Here is a 19,587-nt window from a genome sequence, read left to right as displayed (position 1 = left end):
TTGTCTTGAAGTTAAAAAAATGCTTATTTTTGGCCCCTTTTTGGTTCCTAATTCCTTAACTGTTGGTACCATAACCCCCAAAATCGATCCCAACCTTCCTTTTGTGGTATTGAACCTTATGGTAAAATTTCATAGAGATCTAATCACTTAAACTAAAGTTATTGTGCGAAAACCAATGTGTCTTCGGACGACGACTACGCCAACGTCATACCAATATAGGACCGCAAATTTTTTTTGCGGTTGTATAAAATTATAACAATAAAGATTAAAACAAAGCAGCTGATTTTCCACAAATGTATGTTTTTATTTTGAATGTTTATGTCTCCAAACAATGACTAATGGGACGCATATATAATGACTCTATTGATCAATGTTCCTGTCCTTATAATTAGCTTATGGTCTGTATATGTTACAGAATAGAGTAAATGTGCAATTAAATGAAGAAAAGAGAATAATGGGTGTTTAGATATATACAGTCAGGGGAGTTACTTGTACAAGTGATTTTTAAAATCACTTTCTCAAGTGATTTTTTCAACAAAACTAGAGTTAATTCCCTTTCATTACTTTTTAAAAATTACTTCTACCAGTGATTAGAAATATTTTTTAAAATCACTCATTCAAGTGATTATTATGTTTGGAAAAGTTTCAATAAGAAACCAGGGTTATCTCCCTCTTTCAGAGGACAACATCACAACAGGGGTCTTTTTGACATTAGCTAATAGAAGACACCTGTTTAAAAGGTGAAAATAAATAAAAACTAACTTGTAAGGAGAAAAAATTATTTTCTGAACAAACAATAGCATTAGAAATGATTAGTAGCAATCTGTTCAAATGTTCTTTCAAATAAACTGCTTGCATATACTGTAATAAAGGGACATAACTCACAAACTGTAAAACTGATGCTACCATATTTGTACTCGTGCTGAGTTTGGCGGTAATAAGCATTGTCTATAAGGTTCATTACATTTGGTTGAGGCAAAGTTAAGTTAGAGAACTGAAACCAATTTTGGGATGTACAGACAACATGGACAAGGGTAAAACTTAATGCCCCTACACTACAGCTGGGGCATAAAAAGGAACAATAAAAACTCATAAACTGAAAATGCTATATATATATATATGACCAAAAAAAATCACAAACATTTTTAAATACATTTGTAGAAAACTAAAGACTCAAACAGTAATAAATAAGATTTTCAGGTCATAATTATAATTTGTAGTGAAGTTAATGGAATATAATCATTCATTAAAAAAATAGTATTGATCACTGGTATAAATAAAAATAAAACACTTCAAAGGGTGTCTTTCATCACATACATTTTGAAATAATGTAAATCACTGGTACAAATGATTTTAAATCACAGCACAGAGTGATTTTCATTCAATTAGAATGTTAATCACTTGTACAAATGACTTAAAATCACTGCACAGAGTGAATTAAAATGTGTGTTTATCTCTGATACCAGCAGTATTTCCAATTAACTTCTATGGTGAAAAACAGAAATGTTTTTTTTTAATTCAAATTAAAAAAATAACTATATTTATCAATCAAATCAAATCTGTTGTAAATTGTATAATTTCAGAGGGCTGAAACAAAATGTGTGCAACAGCAATTGAATCTTAATAAACAAGAGGCTCTCAAGAGCCTGAATCACCTACCTGTTATTTTTTGCTTAAATCTTTCATCAATGATTATTTTTGCTTTTCAATATATATTAATAATGAGTGGCTTAAAAATACCATTTAAATGTTCTTTAATGAATTGGTGGTCATGTTTGTTGGTGGATCAAAACTTTGGATACAATTTATAAACTAGATACCCTAATGAACATTCATTTAAAGTTTGAAGGTATTTGGCTCAGTAGTTTCAGCGGATAAGTTTTTGAAATAGTTTATGACGACAGACGCCAAGTGATGACATAAGCTCACATAGGGCACTTCCGGCCTCAGTCAGTATAAAAGGGGAGATGACTTGAGTGACTTTTATTTACTGTTTAGAGTGATTTCAACAGAACACTGGTAGAAGTGATTTCCAATTAGAAACCCTTCCCCTATTAGAAATCCAGTACCAGAATATTAATCTTTATTTAATGACCAGGACTAATCATCAATGATTGAACTCTGTTGCAGATTTTAGTCTTTGTAAGGGTTGAAACAGAATGCAGAGGTCATAAAAGTTGTCAAATTTTGCAGTCCTAGGTCATTTGAATCTTTTTGTCAGAATATAACTATTTCTATAAATTTAAATTCAGATAACATTTTTGTTGTAATCTGGTTCAGCAAGGGGTCCTGACTGTCCAGCACAAGATCATTCATGAAGAAACAAGAGTGCACACGCTGAAATGTCTCGCCTTCTTTACTAATCATTGATATTATGTTGATAGTCCTAAATATAAAGCTTTATTACAACTGTCACATAAACTTAACATTAACCAAGTAAACTAAACATTGACCAATGAACCATGAAAATGAGGTCAAGGTCAGATGAACCATGCTAGGCAGGCATGTACAGCTACCAATTTTTCCATACAACAAATATAATTGACCTATTGCTTATAGTTTAAGAAAAACAGACCAAAACACAAAAACTTAACACTGAGCAATGGACCTTGAAAATGAGGTCAAGGTCAAATAAAACCTGTGTGACTGCCAAATAGATCATAAAATATTTCCATACACCAAATATAGTTGAACTATTGCATATAGTATTAGAAAAAAGGACCAAAACTCAAAAAACTTAACTTTGACCACTGAACCATGAAAATGAGGTCAAGGTCAGATGACACCTGCCCGCTAGACATGTACACCTTACAATCATTCCATACACCAAATATAGTAGACCTATGGCATACAGTATAAGAAAAACAAACCAAAACACAAAAACTTAACTATAACCACTGAACCATGAAAATGAGGTCAAGGTCAGATGACACCTGCCAGTTGGACATGTACACCTTACAGTCCTTCCATACACCGAATATACTAGACCTATTGCTTATAGTATCTGAGATATGGACTTGACCACCAAAACTTAACCTTGTTCACTGATCCATGAAATGAGGTCGAGGTCAAGTGAAAACTGTCTGACGGGCATGAGGACCTTGCAAGGTACGCACATACCAAATATAGTTGAACTATTGCATATAGTACTAGAAAAAAAGACCAAAACTCAAAAACTTAACTTTGACCACTGAACCATGAAAATGAGGTCAAGGTCAGATGACACCTGCCCGCTAGACATGTACACCTTACAATCATTCCATACACCAAATATAGTAGACCTATGGCATACAGTATAAGAAAAACAAACCAAAACACAAAAACTTAACTATAACCACTGAACCATGAAAATGAGGTCAAGGTCGGATGACACCTGCCAGTTGGACATGTACACCTTACAGTCCTTCCATACACCGAATATACTAGACCTATTGCTTATAGTATCTGAGATATGGACTTGACCACCAAAACTTAACCTTGTTCACTGATCCATGAAATGAGGTCGAGGTCAAGTGAAAACTGTCTGACGGGCATGAGGACCTTGCAAGGTACGCACATACCAAATATAGTTATCCTATTACTTATAATAAGAGAGAATCTAACATTACAAAAAATCTGAACTTTTTTTTCAAGTAGTCACTGAACCATGAAAATGAGGTCAAGGACATTGGACATGTGACTGACGGAAACTTCGTAACATGAGGCATCCATATACAAAGTATGAAGCATCCAGACCTTCCACCTTCTAAAATATAAAGCTTTTAAGAAGTTAGCTAACGCCGCCGCCGCCGTAGCCGCCGCCGCCGCCGCCGCCGGATCACTATCCCTATGTCGAGCTTTCTGCGACAAAAGTTGCAGGCTCGACAAAAACTTAACTATAACCACTGAACCATGAAAATGAGGTCAAGGTCAGATGACACCTGCCAGTTGGACATGTACACCTTACAGTCCTTCCATACACCGAATATACTAGACCTATTGCTTATAGTATTTGAGATATGGACTTGACCACCAAAACTTAACCTTGTTCATTGATCCATGAAATGAGGTCGAGGTCAAGTGAAAACTGTGTGACGGGCATGAGGACCTTGCAAGGTACGCACATACCAAATATAGTTGAACTATTGCATATAGTATTAGAAAAAAAGACCAAAACTCAAAAACTTAACTTTGACCACTGAACCATGAAAATGAGGTCAAGGTCAGATAACACCTGCCCGCTAGACATGTACACCTTACAATCATTCCATACACCAAATATAGTAGACCTATGGCATACAGTATAAGAAAAACAGACTAAAACACAAAAACTTAACTATAACCATTGAACCATGAACATGAGGTCAAGGTCAGATGACACCTGCCAGTTGGACATGTACACCTTACAGTCCTTCCATACACCGAATATACTAGACCTATTGCTTATAGTATCTGAGATATGGACTTGACCACCAAAACTTAACCTTGTTCACTGATCCATGAAATGACGTCGAGGTCAAGTGAAAACTGTCTGACGGGCATGAGGACCTTGCAAGGTACGCACATACCAAATATAGTTATCCTATTACTTATAATAAGAGAGAATCTAACATTACAAAAAATCTGAACTTTTTTTTCAAGTAGTCACTGAACCATGAAAATGAGGTCAAGGACATTGGACATGTGACTGACGGAAACTTCGTAACATGAGGCATCCATATACAAAGTATGAAGCATCCAGACCTTCCACCTTCTAAAATATAAAGCTTTTAAGAAGTTAGCTAACACCGCCGCCGCCGTAGCCGCCGCCGCCGCCGCCGGATCACTATCCCTATGTCGAGCTTTCTGCGACAAAAGTCGCAGGCTCGACAAAAATTGATTTATCCAGGTGCTTAAAACCCAAATCATTTCAAATTGCAATTAAAATTTATCTGTAAAAAGGTTACATGAACTCGTTTCCATATTTACCATTATACATGGATGAAAGCAGGGTTCAATTCTAAAAAAATGTTTATTCCTCTCACATTGTCATGTCCCTGGTCAGGATCCTTAAATTAATTTCAAATTACCTTCAAAAACTGACTTACTAAAGTAACATCTTTTCACTGATTACAAAAAAATTATCCATCAGATCTAATCTATAATTTTTTAAGAAAATTTCATAGGGCACACGATAACTGCCAAACCATTTATCAATTGAAAAAAGGGAGGGTGCTATGCTTTCTTTTTTATTTTTTTTGCTCACTTATTTGAAAGGTCAGACAAACTAACAAATCAATGTTAGGCCAGGTCTAAATTTAAATTAGGTCGTTAGTTTTCTTGTTTGAATTGTTTTACATTTTTATTTCGGGGCCTTTTATAGCTGACTATGCGGTATGGGCTTTTCTCATTGTTGAAGGCCGTACAGTGACCTGTAGTTGTTAATTTCTGTGTCATTTGATCTCTTGTGGAGAGTTGTCTCATTCACAATCATACCACATCTTCTTTTTTATATCTATTACAAGTATTAGCTACATTGTACTACTACAAGTATTTTCAAATGTATTTTTTTTCTTTTATGTTCACGATGTGTTCTTTATTTCAATAAATTTGAAAATAGGTGTAGCTTGAAGAAACTGTTGGGTTTTTTTTTGGGGGGGGAGAAAAGTACAAATATCTAAAAATTTTCACAATCGTTTTTTTTAGTATGTTTAGTTGTTTAGTTATAATAACTTTAACTAATGTAGTGAATTTGAATCTTAATCACTGTGTAGAGTGATTTTAATTAATTTTTCTACGTGCATCACTTCAACCAGTGATTTTTTTTACTTTAGCTTCAAAATGCCACAGATCAACTTGATCATTATTATGATGATGTACAAATGCTTTTTAAGTGTATTTGTTTGGGGGGAGGGGGGTATTTGAGTGCACATGAAAGGTTTTCCTGACAATTACACCACAAAGTGTTGACGCCAGAAGGAGATAATATATATAATACAGCTTTTGACAAGAATATTTTGTAGTATTTGTGATTATTGTTACGCCTTGAATGTTTTAATTGATAAGAAATATTTATAGCACATAAGGTATTTATAGCCAATTGACCCAATTTATTTATTGAACTTGTCAGTGATCATGGTGATATTTACCAACTAATGTATAAGGGGTGTTAAACCATATTTTCTCATTCAAATGCATTGATCGTCCAAAACTTGGCTATCATGTGTAAAACGATACAAGTGTTCGGTAAACAGGAAGTAACTTTAGTTGTTGAGTGATGAATCTGAAAACGCATCACAGGGTATACATGTGCAAATGAGCAAATATTTATATTATTTGAAGAAACTTTTCCCAAAGAACTGTAAATCTATCTTGTATTAAATGGTCAAAACATGTCCAAGAATTTTGTAATATTTCTGGACTTACATGTATATCTTCTTTATTATTAAAAATAAGTGTACCCGTCTTTTAGAAAAGTTGTTCAAAATTATGAAATACATGTATAATAATTTTTTCCCTTTTAACAGTCTATGCCAAACAGTTTTAGAGTTTGTCTGACTGAAAAAGAAATTTGACCTTTTCGTCTATATTTTCAACTAAAAAAATCTGAAAATTTCTGTCTGACCGAATGACTTTTTGTCTGACATTTTGTTGGTCAGTCAAAGTTTGGGATAAACTGTTTTTAAGTTAAAAAATATAAGTTTTACAACAGTAAAATGACCCCTTGTCTGAGGGACAGTCCCTCATTAAAGGGATATCCCTCATTTGGGGGTTGTTCCCAACCTGTTATAATAGTTAAGAAAACCCATAAGACCACGCAGTCCAGGATAAATAATAATGTAAATCACTTGTACAAATGATTTCAAATCTGATCACTGCACAGAGTGATTTACATTAAATAATATAAATCACTTGTACAAATTAAATGATTTCAAATCGCTACACAGTGATTTTCATTATGGTCAGATCATATGTTTTCTTACCTCATATGAATTTGTACTATGCATGCTTTTTTAATGGACATTGTGACGTCAAAATGCATTCTTAATAGTAAGGCAAGGGTGCAAACGCTGAAATGTCTCGCCTTCTTTACTAATCATTGATATCATGTTGATAGTCACAAATATAAAGCTTAACTACAACTATCACATAAACTTAACATGATCCAATAAAATGAGGTCAAGGTCATATAAACCAAACAAGAAATACATTTACACCTTACAATCATTCAATACACTAAATATATAGTTGACCTACATGTATTGCTTATAGTTTCTAAGAAACAGACTTAATCAAGAAAACTAAACATTGACCAATGAACCATGAAAATGAGGTCAATGTCATATCAGTGTTCTAGCTTGAATCTCAGGGCAGAAGGGTGCTAGTTGTCTGAAAGGGCACTTTAGCGTTATTACCCAGATTTTAAGGGCAATGTTGGACAGTGTATAAATTACTTGAATATTGCTAGGCTCAGCTGGAGAATATTTGTTGTATGATATGAACCATGCCAGGCAGACATGTACAGCTTACAATTCTTCCATACAACAAGTATAGTCGACCTATTGCTTATAGTTTAAGAAAAACAGACCAAAACACAAAAACTTAATACTAAGTAATGAACCGTGAAAATGAGGTCAAGGTCAGATGGCATCTGCCAGTTGGACATGTACACCTTACAGTCCTTCCATATACCGAATATACTAGACCTATTGCTTATAGTATCCGAGATATAGACTTGACCACCAAAACTTAACCTTGTTCACTGATCCATGAAATGAGGTTGAGGTCAAGTGAAAACTGTCTGATGGGTATGAGGACCTTGCAAGCTACGCACATACCAAATATAGTTATTCTATTACTCATAATAAGAGAGAAATTAACTTCACAAAAAATCTACTTTTTTTTCAAGTAGTCACTGAACCATGAAAATGAGGTCAAGGACAATGGACATGTGACAGATGGAAACATCGTAACATAAGGCATCTATATACAAAGTATGAAGCATCCAGGTCTTCTAGCTTCTAAAATATAAAGCTTTTAAGAAGTTAGCTAACGCCGCCGCCGCCTGATCACTATCCCTATGTCGAGCTTTCTGCGACTTTTGTTGCAGGCTCGACAAAAAACCCATAAGACCAGGATAAATAACAATGTAAATCACTTGTACAAATGATTTTAAATCACTGCACAGAGTGATTTACATTAAATAATATAGATCACTTGTACAAATGATTTTAAATCACTGCACAGTGATTTCTATGATGGTACAAATGATCTTACTGCACAGTGATTTTTAATAATTTCATATAACATGCATAAATCTGAATGTTAGATTGTTAGATCAACAAGCATTCTGGGAGTATTGCATGGCAATATATAGTCCCCTACCCGTTAAAAAATCATTGTACTGGAACAAAATGCTAACTTGATCTGTAACTTGTCCTGATAAAACTATATAACAATTATCAAATCAATATCTTCAAGCATGACGAAACAAAGTGAGGAAAACTGATTATTTGAGTGAATTTTCCAAGTCCAAGGACCATAACTCTGCACGAAATCTTCAGATTGGAACAAAATTCAAACTTATCTGTGACTTGTCAGGATAAAACTATATACCAATTATCAAATCAATATCTTCAAGCTTGACCGAAAAAAGTGTGGAAACCTGATTATTTGAGTGAAATTTTTAAGTTCAAGAACCATAACTCTGCACAAAATCATCAGACCGGAACAATATGAAAACTTGATCTGTAACTTGTCATAATAAAACTATATACCAAATATCAAATCAATATCTTCAAGCATGAAGAAAAAAAGTGTGGAAAACTGATTTGTCGGACAGATGGATGGACAGACAGACGGAAGGAGTGTAAACCTAAAGTCCCCTTCGACTTTGTCTGTAGTTAGGGGACTTATAAAAACAACAAATATGAAATATGCATGATAATGTGATGGAACATTTAATGCCTAATGCAGTAATGGTTAATCACATAGTCTATATATGCAACTGTTTATCTGTTTATTTTCCTGAAACACATAGTACATGATATGCACAATTTATACAACTGCATGTACAAATGTAATAAACTATATAAAAAATACACTTGGAGATAAATATGCAAGTTATTTGTTTACCATTTCTGGCAAAAAAAAATTATCTTTGCATGTTAGTTGTTACGAAGTTTGGTAAAAAAGATCTGCTTTATTAAGTCTGTATTTATCAAATAAATATTTAATATTTCCGTTTGCAGTGTGAAATTATAATAAAAAAAGAAAACGCACAATGATTTCATATTTATTTTATCGTGCCAAAATTAATTTCTGACATTCTGACAAACATGCACGGGGAAATTGTTTAAACTTTTTAAGTCGTCAGGAGTTAATCCCCTTTAAGTTAATACCATTCCCAAAAATCACTTGCTGAAATGATCTTTTGTACCTGAATAAAAAATATCACTCATTGGCGTGATTTCCAATCTTCAGAAGGTCCAAATTTCTGACCACGCGAGTACTTGCATTTCAATCGAGAGTACGTATATTTTTCAACGTCAAAACGTAGTTTAAATGTTGAAGTTTATCGGAAAAATATTCACAGTATCAGCAAAAATTTTATAAAATCCCCAGACTATTAATATTTCGAGGCTATTTTTAGTCATTTTCAATCAATTTTTGTAAACTCCTTATCTTGTCAATGTTTACAGTATTTTCCCACCATATCTTTGGAAAACCACGTGGTTTCCGCAAAATCTCGCGAGATTACAACGAGCTACAAATTGCGGGAAATTCAAATTTTCAATTTTCTTTACCGATCGTTATGTTTCTATGCAAAAATAAAAAATCACGCAAATAAGTGATTTTAAAAATCACTTGTACAAGTAACTCCCCTGACTGATATACAGAATAGTGAAAATTTGTATAAAAAATAAAGAATACAGAAAATGATGACCCAAGCACCGTACCCATCCTGCTACAAAGACCCTCTTAACTTTTCCCATAACTCAAAAGACCTAAACCAATAAATTCTAAAGTCAGAAGTATGTAGACATATCTTTAGTAGGTATCTCAATACTAGGACAAAATCAAATTGAGTTATCTTTCTTTATTCAGGTGTGCTCCTTCTTCGGAGGATTATACACAGTACTCAGTAGAAGTAAATACGATCAACAATCGCATCCAGTTTTGTTATTTTCGTATCAAAATTGAGAGCAGGCAAAGACAAATCAAGTCTGAATTTACCATTTTTTATGGAATACAAGTAAAATGATGTGTTTTAATTAGTTATTGTGGTTTTCATCTTTCTGTCAATTACGTTTTCTTCATGAAACTACGGTAAACGTTGCAAATTGTGTTGCCGTATGAAAATTTCTTCAAATGAAATGACAAATGCCAACTGACCAATTCTATTTAAATGAATTAATGTTGATGATCACTAATGACCCCTCTGATAAACGGATTACCTGTAACAACTAATTATAACACCTGTTGTAACCGTTGCTTAGCTTGGGGTCGTAAACAAAGTCATAAACTTGTCGCCAGGTAAAATTTCTTACAATTAAATTTTTTTTCTTTTACCAATGTAAATGAAGATCGGTAATATTATCGTTAGTCAAGAAATGAAACATTTTGACATAGGGAAATGTTGACGCCAGAAAAATCGCCAGCAGCCATATTTTGTCGCCGGATGAAAAAAAAATCGCAATTTGCCACATTAGCGAAGCCCAGCACAGTTAAATATTTGAAACATAAAAGGTTTCTGACACAGAATAACTGTAGTCAAAGAACTTAGAATTGGTTACATGATTTGAATTTATATTCAATTTTTTGCTTTTGTGCAATACACTTTGCTGTTGCGAATTGCCCCCCCTCCCTCCCCCCACAAAAAAAATTTAAAAATTTACCCCCCCTTTTTTTTTGCTTTTGTGCAATACACTATGCTGTTGCGTATTAACTGGTCTTCCGTTATACACATGCATTTCTTTAAACATGAAAAGCAGTGTAAGGGAGGTAATCAAAACGTTGTATTTGGATTACCTCCCTTAAACTGCTTTTAAATTGTCTTAATTGTTCATTATTCATTACTTTCTACATAATTTAAAAGCAGTGTAAGGGAGGTAATTCAAATGGGATAATATATTGTAAGGTTGGGCAAACCAAAGAGCACTGATAATTCAATTTTTGATGAAATCAAACAAAGTTTAATTTTGGAACACAATTTGGACCAACTTTGAAAACATGCCCAAAATCTAAAATCTAAAACACTGTTTGATTGGGCATATATTAATTCAATTTTAACCAACTTGAATACTATGCCCAAAATCAAAAATCCTAATACACGCTTAGATTCAGCATATCAAAGAACCCCTAGAATTCATTTCTTTTCTGAAATTAAAACTAAACTTTAATTTGGGGCCCTTTGGACCTTAATATGGACCAATTTGAAGACGGCTTGCCCAAAAATTAAAAATCTAAATGCACCGTTAGTCTGCATATCAAAGAACAGCAATAATACAAATTTGGATGAAATCAAACAAAGTTAAATTTTGAACCCTTTTGACCTCAATGTAGACCAATTTAAAAATGGGGCTCAATATCCAAAATAGTAATACAAGGTTAGAACCCAAAAATTAAAGACTTTAAAATTAATCCCATTGAAATTGGTTAAAAGATTTGTCTTTATTTTCAACTGAAGATTTCCTGCTATTCCGCAATACTGTGCAATTGAAGATTTCTTGCTATTGTGCAATACTGTGCTATTGCGCAATACTGTGCTATTGCACAATACTGTGGTATTGTGCAATACCTATGCTATTGTGCAATACCTATGCTATTGTGCAATACTGTGGAACTGAAGATTTCTTGCAATTGCGCAATACTGTGTGCGCAATACTGTGCTTTTGTGCAATACTGTGCAATTAAAGATTTCTTGCTATTGCCCAAATACTGTGCAATTGAAGATTTCTTGCTATTGCACAATACTGTGATATTGCCCAATACTGTGCTATTGTGCAATACTGTGCTGTTGCACAATACTGTGATATTGCCCAATACTGTGATACTGCGCAATACTGTGCTGTTGCGCAATACTGTGCTATTTTGCAATATTGTGCAATTGAAGATTTCTTCTTGAAACTTTTCAAAAAATTTGAAATTTCAAAAATTTTGAAGAAAAAAATATGAACCCCCAAAAAAAATTGAAAAAAAATCCCCCCAAACTTTTTGAACCCCCCCCCCCGGAGTAATTACCCCCAAACTAACTCATTCCCAGCCTTCCCTTTGTGGTATGGAACCTTGTAGTACAATTTTAGAGATATCCATACACTAAAACACAATTTATTGTCCGGAAACTACAAAAATGCTTGTTTTTGGCCCCTTTTTGGGCCCTAATTCTTAAACTGTTGGTACCATAACCTCCAAAAGCATTCCTAACCATCCGTTTGTGGTATTGAACCTTCTGGTAAAAGATCATAGAGAGACATTCACTTAAACTAAAGTTATTGTCCGGGAACCAAATGTGTCTAAGGACGATGATGCCGACGACGACTACACCGCCGACATCGTAGCATTATATGAACGCAAAAATTCTTTGCGGTCGTATAAAAAATGCTGAAAACTGATTACTTTCCTGAATTGTCTAAGTCAAAGGACCATAACTCTGCACAAAACTTCAGACCGGAACAAAATCAGAAATTGTTCTATAATTTGTCATGGTAAACCTAAAACTGTATACCAATTATCAAATCAACATCTGTAAGCATAACAACAAATAGTGTGGAAAACCGATTACTTGCGTGAATTTAAGAAGTCAAAGGACCTGACATGTGAGGGACTCAAACTCATAACCTGAGTGTAAAAAGGCTAGTGATATAGTAGTTAGCTACGTAAAAGGATATTTGCTAAAGTAGGACAAATTAATTGTAGGCCAAGCTAAAAATAGTTATACAATACAGTTATTTCCATTTCTATGCATTCTATACAAAATAAAAAAAATGAGTATTTGACACAGCATAGGTTTATGACACAAAATGAATGTGGTCAAAGAAATGAAAAATTTGAAATTGGACATTTACCTATTATGGTCCAATATCCCAAATCTAAGTACATTGTTAGAATCAGCATATTAAAGAACCCCAAGAATTCAATTTTTGATGAGATAATTATTAATTAAATCATTCCTGTTCAAAGGGAAATAACTCAAAATAAACAAGAGACCAAATGACATAGAAATTAATTATTAATTATACCATTTCTGTTCAAAAGGAAATAACTCAAATTCATATAGTAATAAAATGCTCCGCTGGGCGCAGCTTGATACGACCGCAGAGGTCGAACCCTGAACAGTTGGGGCAAGTATGGACACAACATTCAAGCTTGATACAGCTCTGAATTTGGATTGTGATTAAATATTTGACACAGCATAGGTTTCTGAAACAGAATGAATGTGGTCTAAGAACTTTAATTTTTTTAATTTACCTATTATGGTCCAATATCCAAAATCTAAATACATGGTAAGATTCAGCATATCAAAGAATCCAAAGAATTCCATTTTTGATGAAATCAAACAAAGTTTAATTTGGACCCTTTTGACCTCAATGTGGACCAATTTGATAACGGGGCCCAAAAATCAAAATACATGGTTAGATTCAGCATATCAAAGAACCCCATATATTCAATTTTTGTTGAAATCAAACAAAGTTTAATTTTGGACCCCAATTTGGACCAACTTGAAAACTGGGCCCATAATCAAAAATCTAAACACATGTTTAGATTCAGCATATCAAAGAACCCCAAGAATTCAATTTTTGTTAAAATCAAACTAAGTTAAATTTTTGACCCTTTGGACCTTAATGTAGACCAATTTAAAAAACTGGACCCAAAATTAAAAATCTATATACACAGTTAGATTTGACATATCAAAGAACCCCAATAATTCAATTTTTGATGAAATAAAACAAAGTTTAATTTTGGACCCTTTTGACCTCAATGTGGACCAATTTGATAACGGGGCCCAAAAATCTAAATACATGGTTAGATTCAGCATATCAAAGAACCCCATATATTCAATTTTTGTTGAAATCAAACAAAGTTTAATTTTGGACCCCAATTTGGACCAACTTGAAAACTGGGCCCGAAATAAAAAATCTAAACACATGTTTAGACTCAGCATATCAAAGAATCCCAAGAATTCAATTTTTGTTAAAATCAAACTAAGTTTAATTTTGGACCCTTTGGACCTTAATGTAGACCAATTTAAAAAACTGGACCCAAAATTAAAAATCTAAATACACGGTTAGATTTGGCATATCAAAGAACCCCAATAATTCAATTTTTGATGAAATAAAACAAAGTTTAATTTTGGACCCTTTTGACCTCAATATGAACCAATTTGATAGCAGGGCCCACAAATAAAAAAATCAAAATACATGGTTAGATTCAGCATATCAAAGAACCCCATATATTCAATTTTTGTTGAAATCAAACTAAGTTTAATTTTGGACCCCAATTTGGACCAACTTGAAAACTGGGACCGAAATCAAAAATCTAAATACATGTTTAGATTTAGCATATCAAAGAACCCCAAGAATTCAATTTTTGTTAAAATTAAACTAAGTTTAATTTTGGACCCTTTGAACCTTAATGTAGACCAATTTGAAAACTGGACCCTAAATTAAAAATCTAAATACGCGGTTAGATTTGGCATATCAAAGAACCCCAATAATTCAATTTTTGATGAAATAAAACAAAGTTTAATTTTGGACCCTTTTGACCTCAATATGAACCAATTTGATAGCCGGGCCCACAAATAAAAAATCTAAATACATGGTTAGATTCAGCATATCAAAGAACCCAATATATTCAATTTTTGTTGAAATCAAACAAAAGTTTAATTTTGGACCCCTATTTGGATCAACTTGAAAAATGGGCCCGAAATCAAAAATCTAAATACATGTTTAGAATCAGCATATCAAAGAACCCCATATATTCAATTATTGTTAAAATCAAACTAAGTTTAATTTTGGACCCTTTGGACCTTAATGTAGACCAATTTGAAAACTGGACCCAAAATGAAAAATCTAAATACATGGTTAGATTCGGCATATCAAAGGACCCCATATATTCAATTTGTGTTGAAATCAAACAAAGTTTAATTTTGGACCCCAATTTGGACCAACTTGAAAACTGGGCCCGAAATCAAAAATCTAAATACATGTTTAGATTCAGCATATCAAAGAACCCCAAGAATTCAATTTTTGTTAAAATCAAACTCAGTTTAATTTTGGACCCTTTGGACCTTAATGTAGACCAATTTGAAAACTGGACCCCAAAATTAAAAATCTAAATACACAGTCAGATTTGGCATAACAAATAAACAAATATATTCAATTTATGTTGAAATCAAACAAAGTTTAATTTTGGACCCCAATTTGGACCAACTTGAAAACTGGGACCGAAATCAAAAATCTAAATACATGTTTAGATTCAGCATATCAAAGAACCCCAAGAATTCAATTTTTGTTAAAATTAAACTAAGTTTAATTTTGGACCCTTTGAACCTTAATGTAGACCAATTTGAAAACTGGACCCTAAATTAAAAATCTAAATACGCGGTTAGATTTTGCATATCAAAAAACCCCAATAATTCAATTTTTGATGAAATAAAACAAAGTTTAATTTTGGACCCTTTTGACCTCAATATGAACCAATTTGATAGCCGGGCCCACAAATAAAAAATCTAAATACATGGTTAGATTCAGCATATCAAAGAACCCCATATATTCAATTATTGTCGAAATCAAACAAAAGTTTAATTTTGGACCCCTATTTGGATCAACTTGAAAAATGGGCCCGAAATCAAAAATCTAAATACATGTTTAGAATCAGCATATCAAAGAACCCCATATATTCAATTATTGTTAAAATCAAACTAAGTTTAATTTTGGACCCTTTGGACCTTAATGTAGACCAATTTGAAAACTGGACCCAAAATGAAAAATCTAAATACATGGTTAGATTCGGCATATCAAAGGACCCCATATATTCAATTTATGTTGAAATCAAACAAAGTTTAATTTTGGACCCCAATTTGGACCAACTTGAAAACTGGGCCCGAAATCAAAAATCTAAATACATGTTTAGATTCAGCATATCAAAGAACCCCAAGAATTCAATTTTTGTTAAAATCAAACTAAGTTTAATTTTGGACCCTTTGGACCTTAATGTAGACCAATTTGAAAACTGGACCCCAAAATTAAAAATCTAAATACACAGTCAGATTTGGCATAACAAATAAATAAAATATATTCAATTTATGTTGAAATCAAACAAAGTTTAATTTTGGACCCCAATTTGGACCAACTTGAAAACTGGGCCCGAAATCAAATATCTAAATACATGTTTAGATTCAGCATATCAAAGAACCCCAAGAATTCAATTTTTGTTAAAATCAAACTAAGTTTAATTTTGGACCCTTTGGACCTTAATGTAGACCAATTTGAAAACTGGACCCCAAAATTAAAAATCTAAATACACAGTCAGATTTGGCATAACAAATAAATAAATGTGGTCAAATTTTACAAATCTAATGCGCCATACTGTGCAATTAAAGATTACTTCTTGAAATTTTTCAATATTTGAAATTTGAAAAAAAAATAATATTTGAAGAATAATTCTTTTTAATTTCTGAAATCTGAAATAAGAAAAATTTGACCCCCCACAATTTCTTTTTTTTGGTCTTAATTGTTCATTAACCATTACTTTATACATAATTTAAAAGCAGTGTAAGGGAGGTAATTCTAATGATGAATTTGATTTATCTCCCTTACACTGCTTTAAATTATGTTTTGTACTAAAGTATTTGTCCATATAAAAATGCTTGTTTTTTGCCCCTTTTTTGGCCCCTTATTCCTAAAATTTTGAGGCAATTACCCCCAAAATCAATCCCAGCATTCCCTTTGTGATATGGAACCTTGTGGCACAATGTCAGAGAGATCCATACACTAACACACAAGTTATGTCTGGAAGTTACAAAAATGCTTATTTTTGGCCCCTTTTGGCCCCTAATTCCTTAACTGTTGGTACCATTACCCCCAAAATCAATCCCCACCTTCCTTTTGTGGTATTGAACCTTATGGTAAAATTTCATTGAGATCCATTCACTTAAACTAAAGTTAGAGTGCGAAAACTAATGTGTCTTCGGACGACGACGACGACGCCAACATCATACCAATATACGACCACAAAAATTTTTGTTTGGCAGCCACCACCCCCCCCCGCCGGCCGCCGTACATCTCCAAATCAAAAACCAAAAACAATTTATTTATAAAAATTAACAAAACTTGCTCTCGTCTTGTTTGCTCTAGAATATGAAATAAAAAACATCTGCTAATTTTGTTGAATATTGAAGAAATCACATAATAATAAATTCCTGAATTGAAACATGACAACTAAGCTTAGTTAAAAGCTTGTTAAGTGTGGATTTAGCGCCCCAAATATATGATGTTGTCCAATCAAAATAGTGATAACAAATAATTGCATTAGAATTTTAAATTGTTTGTTTAAAACCAATTTTGTAAGATTTCTCTCCTGAAGTATTTTGGTTTTGCGGCATTTGATTTCTTAGTTTTATATTTCTTTATAATTTGTAACTTATTTTCTACTTGATTCATTCTAAGTGTAAGCGTTTGTAATTCAACACCATATCTATCACTATATGTACCTGTAAGTATTCCATCACTTCTTTATACTGGAGAGATTTATATTCTGCTGCTAGATCGTATGGCGTCTGACCCTGAAATACAGACAAATCTTTATATTGCTTTCACCTGTTACAAAGAAGGCTTCTGTAACACATAATATCTTACAATTAGTAAGACCAGTAGCAGCTGAGTGGTGATTAATTTTATCTTAACAGATGCTAACCATATATATATAACTCATGAGACGACATTTCGATTATTTTTCACAATTTTGTGAAGACTTTAAATAGGCTTTTAACTCTTTTTTTTAAAGAATCAGAATAAAAGTTCCATCTGTCAACATTTGGTCCTGTTATTTTCTTTGCAGTCTGAAGATTGGTAAATGCATCCTAATGTCTACATGAGGTGTGGATGAGTTTGGGGGTCTTCATTTTTAACTATCTTTTCTAATTTTGTGGGCACATTATTCACAGTTCTTTATATTTTTAACATCCCAATATTATTCTCTATTTTTTATATTTTTGTACCCAATCCTTTTCTATTCATTAATTCTACCCATACAACCCCTCCTATATCTGTATACCCCATCCAAACCCTCCTATATCTGTATTACCTATCCACACCCTCCTATATCTGTATACCCCATTTAAACCTTCCTATATCTGTATACCCCATCCAAACCCTCCTATATCTGTATACCCGATTTAAACCCTCCTATATATTTGTATTACCCATCCGAACCCTCCTATATCTGTTTTACCAATCCAAACCCTCCTATATCTGTATACCCAATCAACACCCTCTTATACCTGTATTACCCATCCAAACCCTCCTATATCTGTATACCCCATCCACACCCTCCTATATCTGTATACCACATCTACATCCTCCTATATCTGTATTACCCATCCAAACCCCCCTATATCTGTATACCCAATCCACACCCTCTTATATCTGTATACCCCATCCACACCCTCCTATAGGGAAAACGGTACTATTTATTCTGCCATAGGCGACAATACTAACATTTTCTAAATTTACCACTTTTTATAATAAAAACCTGGACAAAACAGTTATGTGTGGTATTAGTACTTTATTATTCTGTTTTAAAACTTGAGGTCAAATGTATCATGACCAACTTCCAACGGAGCTTGTTTATGTTATCCATGCCCACCGTCCTTTTACGCCAAATTTATGAAATTTTGGAAGTCTTTTCGAACAATTCTCTAGAATATATTTCAATGGGTTTCAAAATTTATATTGTAAATATACACACTGCAGTTATTCATAGATAAAAAAAAAAAAATATATATTGTACCCTAATAAAATCTCAGGTCATAACGCTTACGAACTTTTTTCCAGCTGAATTTAAGTATTTTAGGGGACATTTTTTTATATTTTAAAACAAGCAATTTCCAAACCATGAAAAGTAATGGTAAAGTATTAACTGAAAATAATTTTAAAGTATTATTATCAATGCACTTCTGGCTATGATAGATCAATGTTTAACACTTTAACAATTTCCTTGATTATATTCAATTCACAAGTCACAAGGAGCTCAGTATGCATCTATCATGTCTATCTGTAGAGTTTTATACATTATTTCTAGAGATGATGATGGGGGTTATTAAAGACCTTGACTGGCTATACAGCCCTCGCACGGTAGTTGATATTAGAGTATAATAAAAAAAAGTTAAACATTTAAAGGAAGTAGAGATGAAAAAAACTAGATATCATTGAGATGGGAGCCATCTCTGTGGGCCCCGCTGAGAATAACATGAGGTAAAAAATTTGTATCTTTATCATTGGACATGTGGTTGTCAACTGAAACCAAAGTTTATGACCTTGACCTTTGACCTAGGAAGATGTATATAAATTATGACACACCCTATGGTGTTTGTTTATATACATGTCAAGTATAAACTTTGAAATCATA

The 19,587-nt window shown here is 33.0% G+C and overlaps 1 protein-coding gene across 1 annotated transcript in view; it reads right to left on the bottom strand.

Annotated features, from left to right (window-relative positions):
* LOC127731840 (uncharacterized) overlaps positions 1-17,743 on the bottom strand; it is a 96,397-nt gene extending 78,654 nt beyond the window's left edge. Inside the window, exon 1 of the mRNA XM_052240686.1 lies at positions 17,672-17,743. Coding sequence (XP_052096646.1) covers positions 17,672-17,686 — 15 coding nt within the window. The 5' untranslated portion in view covers positions 17,687-17,743. The remainder of the gene's footprint in view (positions 1-17,671) is intronic.
* Positions 17,744-19,587: the final 1,844 nt, after the last annotated feature.

This window comes from Mytilus californianus, unplaced genomic scaffold (genome assembly GCF_021869535.1).
Source record: "Mytilus californianus isolate M0D057914Y unplaced genomic scaffold, xbMytCali1.0.p SCAF_21, whole genome shotgun sequence".
Taxonomy (NCBI): domain Eukaryota; kingdom Metazoa; phylum Mollusca; class Bivalvia; order Mytilida; family Mytilidae; genus Mytilus; species Mytilus californianus.
This window is presented reverse-complemented; position numbering and strand designations above follow the sequence as displayed.